At 34.2% G+C, this 6800-nt stretch overlaps 1 protein-coding gene and 1 long non-coding RNA gene across 2 annotated transcripts in view; one reads left to right on the plus strand and one right to left on the minus strand.

Annotated features, from left to right (window-relative positions):
• Positions 1–5294, minus strand: part of LOC117105300 — a 10354-nt gene extending 5060 nt beyond the window's left edge. The window contains exons 1-2 of the long non-coding RNA XR_004444880.1: positions 5186–5294; positions 4082–4197 (exon numbers count right to left, since the gene is read on the minus strand). This is a non-coding gene — a long non-coding RNA (uncharacterized LOC117105300). The remainder of the gene's footprint in view (positions 1–4081; positions 4198–5185) is intronic.
• LOC117105298 (cyclic nucleotide-gated channel rod photoreceptor subunit alpha-like) overlaps positions 1–6800 on the plus strand; it is a 20773-nt gene that overhangs the window by 2932 nt on the left and 11041 nt on the right. The window contains exons 2-6 of the mRNA XM_033246416.1: positions 4134–4192; positions 4803–4864; positions 5215–5303; positions 5720–5822; positions 6291–6445. Of these exons, the coding sequence (XP_033102307.1) occupies positions 4134–4192; positions 4803–4864; positions 5215–5303; positions 5720–5822; positions 6291–6445 (468 nt within the window). The remainder of the gene's footprint in view (positions 1–4133; positions 4193–4802; positions 4865–5214; positions 5304–5719; positions 5823–6290; positions 6446–6800) is intronic.

Genomic DNA, 6800 nt, shown 5'->3' on the forward strand with positions numbered 1-6800 from the left:
TATATCAGATTCATGCGTAGTTTATCAACTTCTCTGACTTTATTCAGGAAGCCAAAGCCAAATAAAAATAGGAGCAAAAATCAAATATGCTTGGCTGGTTACCATTTTTACTCTAACACGAAGGTTTACTCAGAATATATAACACAGACAGCTAAATAAAATGACAATACACTACTAAAACTATAATTTTCATTGCTTGAACTATATCTTAAAAGAATTAATGTAACTTGAAATAATTTGATTTGTTGTCAAATCAAAACTCAACAGACATTAACATCTTAAACTTGAATTCATTTGAATAAAGTAATATTACTGGAATTATGTTTCATTAAAATGACGTAAGGTGTGGGTTCTTTATTTATTCTGTTTGTTTAACCTATTCCTTGTTCAATTTCTAGATCAGATTTCCTAAACTTCATTTTGAAAATGGGCTTTTTGAAAATTGAAAGTGGAAGATAATTATGTTGGCAGTAAATGTTTGTTTTAAGTAATAAAATATGTTGTATGTATCTTTAAAAAAAATAAATTTTATCAGGTTTTACTTTCAATGTCTTTTAAACGTAATTTGAGATTCCAAATAAAAGATTTTGTCTAAAATACCTTGTGAAAACGAACCAACACCAACAACATTCCATTTCATTTTATTTTCCTTTAAATTAAAACGACAACATTGTGCTAACTTTCAGTTCGAATCTGGTAAGCTCTCTAGACGTAGACTATTGACATTACCCAGGGAGTTGGGCGTCCCTGCTCAAGACAAGCTCCTGGTTCCCTCCGGCCCAAGAATGTTAGCACCAAGAAGGGCCCGGCCTTGGGTTACAGGCACTTTTTTACTTTATTTATATTTCATTTTTATTTATTTATTTATTGTCGCCTCGCTTCCGGTGAGACTATTTGCAGCAGAAGCTGGGACCGAAATCTTCGGCTATGAAGTTGGCTCTAAATTTAAAAGAAGACGAAGAATCAATTTCATTAACTAAACTAAACCAAAAAACGTATATCATTAAAAGATGTATTATAAGTAAGCATTACCATGAGGTCTAACACCATAGTTTAGGCAGTTTTTTTTTTTAATTTAAGTACAAATCTACAGAACAATAAATGTGATTGTTGAATGAACTTTTTGTTAAGTCCTGCCCTTTGAAAAATGTTGCAAAGGTAACAGTGTAACGTACGTGTGTTTGTCTGACATGCGCGTATTCCCGCCAATTAAATATCACGTTTTGATTGGCAAGTCATTGATAAAAAGGCTATTGATACAATTTAAGACAGTGGTGATTTCCGTTATATGGTTTCTAATAATATTACATATATAACTTAAAATACTGAACATTTTCTTATTAACATCAACACACTTATATCTAAAGTACCTAATTATTTATTTATAGAACTGAATGCACGTTGAAGGCAATAAAGCAACGTACTACCTTTTTCTTATACATAATGCTTTATATTGGGTTTTCAAGGATAAAAATGTTATTGAATGTCCTAAATATTTAAGGAATCATGCTTGCTTAGCGGCACTATATAAAAAATACTGAGAAATTCTTTACACAATGCAAGAATGTCAGATATACCTCTGTAATTCTAGGGATTTGTTCTAACCTTTCTTTTGTATGGAAAATACATGCATGGTAGCCTATTAAGAACAGTGATTTTCTTGTTATGTTTTGTAAATCAAATTAAACAAAATTTTCAAAAGATAGGTACGGTATTTAATCATGTGGTTTTTGCAGTCATCATTATATAACTACCGTACTGTACATGCACTATTTAATGGATTCCTACCACCAAGGCACGTCTTGAAAATTGGTTACTTCTGTTTTAAAATTAAATCCATAAGCTTATTTTACATGATTAACTATAACGTGCAGTGATCATTGGTTATGTATTAGTTTAAACAAAAACGAAAATATTGTATGTAACTTCTTACGTTTAAACGTTGGTATTTCAATTATTCGTGAAGCAGGTTAATTCCAATTGTTCATTTATCCACATTAAGCGACCCCAGATGCTTACACATTAAAATTTACTTTCCATGCTACCAATCGATTTGTTATTCGCCCATCAATATTTATCAAAATGAACGGGGGCGGATTTAGAGGGGTGCCGGGCCGGCCCTCCAAAAACACCACCCCCCCCCCCCGCACCTCCGTTTGCAAAGAAAAAAAAAAGAAAAGAAAGAAGGAAAAAGAAAAAAAATAATTTCCCAAAGCTCCTCAAAGGATATTTTCGGGAGTCTCGAACACTAAATTTTTGCGAGGGCATGCCCCCGGACCCCAGGGTAGTGATATATCGATCAGCACCACTTTCGGCCCCTCTTTACGACATCTTTGGATTGGTCCCTAATGAATGCCTGACTATCGGACTCATAAAGTCCCGCAGCTGTATCTTATACACATCTAGATGTGTATAAGAGACAGGTTTTTACCGGGCTGACCAAGCCGTCGTACCGGGCTGGGTAAGAAGAGAAAAGAAAGAGGAGGGAGGGAGGGAAAGAGAAAGAAGGGGAAAGAAAAAGAAAGGAAAAAGAAAAAGAAAAAGAGAAGAGAAAAATAAAGACAAGAATAAAAAGGAAGATATAATGAACAGATATCACAATACCCCGGCCTGCAACCCCTTCTCTACTTCAAAAAGTGTCCATATCGCATTTGATCTAAGCCGCCAGGTATTCTCCGCAGTGGTATAACCACCAGGGAACAAGGGGAAAATCTTTCCCCATTGAACGCCCTTTTCACCCGGAAAAGTGCCTGAAAATCTCAAATTTTAAATCCAATATTTTGTTGAGGTAGGCCAATTTCCTCTAAAAATTGCACATTTTAGGGAGTTTTGATCAATTCCGACGAAATTAGAAAACAACATTTTTCGCGCACTACGGTACGCGCGCATTTTTTAATGTTAAAGCTTGTGCTTGCTCTCCTTTGCCTTATAAATTATAACACATAGTCCCAAACTCAAGAAAGAAAATTTAAGGATAGATCGTTTATAAAAGAAGGGCCTCAATGTGTAATGATGTTGAAAGAATATGTTTGTAATAAATAAATCCATAAGGAAAATTCTTATATTCAGTTCAAAAAAACGAGTGTGGCCATATATAACATAAGAGCATTTCTTGTTGAGGTAGGCCAATTTCCTCTAAAAATTGCACATTTTAGGGAGTTTTGATCAATTCCGACGAAATTAAAATTAACAACACAAAAATTTTTCGCGCATTTGTTAGGGTTAAGGCTTGTGCTTGCGCTCCTTTGCCTTCTAAGTTATTAAAAAACATAATAGTCCCAAACTTGAGAAAGAAAATTTAAGATAGATCGTTTTACCTAAGAGAAGGGCCTCAATGTGTAATGATGGTGAAAGAATAGGCCTATGATTGTAATAAATAAAACCACGATGAAAATGCTTATATTTAGTTTCAAACACACGTGTGTAATAATAAAATAAGCCCTATGTCGTATTGTTTTCTATGTGGGGGGGGGAGTGGGTATCACATCAAGTCATAAATTCCTAACCGGGAAAATTATTACCTTTTGCCGCCACCCCCCTGACCCAAGACCACTGTTACGCGCCTGCTTATAAGTGGGCCCCCCCCCTCCCCACTTTGAAAAACGTTCCGCCGGCCCTGCTTATAGACCTAGATTATGGCTTGTATCATTTTCAGATATTAATCATATACGGTACCTAAATGATGAATGATATACTAAAATATCGTAGTCAATATCAATCAATTTTTGATTGAAATCAGTTAAATATTGATCTCTATACGAAGTTCGTACCAGAATTGTCAAGCGCAAAACATTTGATATCTATTAACATTTATAAAATAGAGCATAAAATAATCAAAACAATATTACTGATATTTTAGCAATTATTGTACACACAACATTTATGTCATGATGTTGTTAATCACGAGAACAAAATTTGAGCAATATTTTTAAAGATTTTTATTGTTTAAAAACTTAAACAATATCTATGAAGACTTATTTGAAGTTATAGCATTCTAGTTTTAAGCCCTCACAATACGGTTCATTCTCTCATACTGTACTTTTATACTACTACACGATTATACCAGGCACACAATACTTACATATTAAGTTCAGCTGTAAGTTCAAACGGTGCAATGCAATCTTATTTCACAGATACGCTGTGCAGATAGTTGGTTACTTGATTGGAGTATTCATATTTGCATCTGTTGTCGGTAAGCTAAAATAGTTCATATGGCATTGCATTATATTATCTACCGCATATGTGTCTATTCATTCAATGCATGTGACTTGAAGATTTTCTAAACTTGACCAGTTACATTCGCAACATCAGAACACTTGCACATTATTTTAAACCTTTTATTTGGTAAGGTTATTTTTCACCAACTTGAAACTATCAGACTAATTTCATTCTTTCTCTATGATTGAAACCTATGGCTTTTCTTATACCAATAACATAAAATACAGTACTCCACTAAAACATAAATCACATAAGTCAGGCCTAAGGTTCGCGCCTCACACACCACTTTAGAAAACTCGAACTTTTATTAGGCCTATTATTATTCATTATCGTCATCATCTTTAATAAAAAGGCCTACATATTATACACCCATTATATTATTATCACTTCTATCCAACTAAGCACCTAATCATCCGATAACATGACTGTGAGTTCTAAAAATGTTTCCAGATTCCTTCTACGTCATTCGCTTCCCATAACAACACAACTATTTATTAGCCCAATCGCTAGGGACTCCCATATATTACGAAAGCCGATTAACACATCCAAGCGACACCCACTAATTGTTATTATTTTTTTTTTAGGTCAAGTAGGGACAGTAATAGAAAACAGAAATGCAGCACGTTTAGCATTCGAACGCCAACTGGTGAGTCTGACAGGAATGAGGTTTTGTTGTCTATCGCATTATTTACCTTTGGTTACTATCAACCAATCAAACATCAATCAACCAACTAACCATCTGAAGACCGACCTAATCAACCAAACAAGCAATAAACAAATTTGTGGAAACTAATTTACAAACAAAACAAACAAACATGATAGGTTGGTTGTCCTAATCCAATTTAGGTATACTGTACATACGATAACAACTAAAACCAGAATTACAAATTCATTTAAGACTGGTGTAACTATTGCCACTGCCGAAATGTATCTTCGTGTAAAGTTAGCAATACATTAGAGTATTTACCTTTGTCTGACATTTCACACCTATTTCAGGACAATGCTAAAAAATATATGCGGACAAACAACGTTCCTACAGATGTGCAGACCCGCGTACGTAGATGGTATGACTACACGTGGAGCAGGTGTGTACATTAATTAGTATTGTTGGTGAAATCTCTGATGCATGAACGGGCCCCCGCACCCACCCTCACGGGATATAGTGCAGTTTACTTATCAGACTGAATATTTAATAATATATGTTTCAGAATTCGACCTAGAATACATTAAGGATAATTAATAATATTTGAAAAACATTGCAATTCTACAAACTATGATCACGTTAACTTATTCAGTAATAAAAATCAAAAGTAATTAGGAACACCCTTTCAAGCATTTTTCTATTTGTAAAAAATCTGTTCACATGTTGATATTATATAATATATACTACAGTACACTTTATGACGACACGAACATTGTAGGCCGAAATTAGACCTGCGATATACCGTAGGGAGTGGTGTTATCGAGTGTACAGTACTGTAATGTCCTTTCATTTCTACAGGGGTCACCTGAGCGGGGAGGGTGATATCAATAGCCTTGGTCTTCTACCTACTAAATTGAGAACAGAGCTGGCTTTGCATGTCAATCTTAAAACATTAAAAAAGGTAAATCATAATTTAAATATTTTTATTTGCTATTTATATTGTTTACGAAGCATGATATAATAAAATATGGAACATGTATAACACAACGAAAGTATTCCAATTTATCTGGTCAAAGGTCATAAAAAGTAACATAATGATGATGATGATGATGATGATGATGATGATGATGATGATGATGATGATGAGACGACGACGACGACGATGATGATGATGATGATGATGATGAGACGACGACGATGATGATGATGATGATGACGATGATGATGATGATGATGATGAGGATGATGATGATGATGATGTAGATATTGAGGATGGTCGTGACGATGATAATGATGATGATTATTATTATTATTCCGATGATGATGATGATGATGGAGATCGTGGTGGTGGTGATGGTGGTAGTTGTGATGATACACTCATTGACGATTTAAAATTAAATATAGGCTTTTTCGTATTACACCTTCAAAGGTAACGATGTTCAACGAATGTCCGCCAGAATTTTTGCATGATTTAGTGCTGAAAATGCCGTCCATTATCTATACACCTGGCGATCTGATTTGCAGGAAAGGCGAGGTGGCCAGGGAAATGTTTATTATTTCCGATGGATATCTCGAAGTGATGGGGTACGTCTATCTGGCTTATTAACTTACGTTTACATTGTATTTACCACAGCGATAGGCCACATTCATACAACTTGAGGGATCACACAGAGTGGAGCGAACTTCATTTTAAAGCTATCCGTAATAGCTTATAGGTATATAGCAGCTGTTATATATTTTATAGGAAACAATATTCAAGTTTTGATTTGTATATAAATTATATATATATATATATATATATATTATATATATAATAATAATAATATATCATAATGTATTATGTATATAACGGTATCTAGTACTAGAGTAGAGTCAAGCAGGGTGTTTTTATCGATCTGTTAACACCTACTGTTAAAAGCTTATAGGTTCAAGTTTTGAT

This window comes from Anneissia japonica, unplaced genomic scaffold, assembly GCF_011630105.1.
Source record: "Anneissia japonica isolate Jap-2015-1 unplaced genomic scaffold, ASM1163010v1 scaffold287726_len2788222_cov184, whole genome shotgun sequence".
NCBI classification, from domain to species: domain Eukaryota; kingdom Metazoa; phylum Echinodermata; class Crinoidea; order Comatulida; family Comatulidae; genus Anneissia; species Anneissia japonica.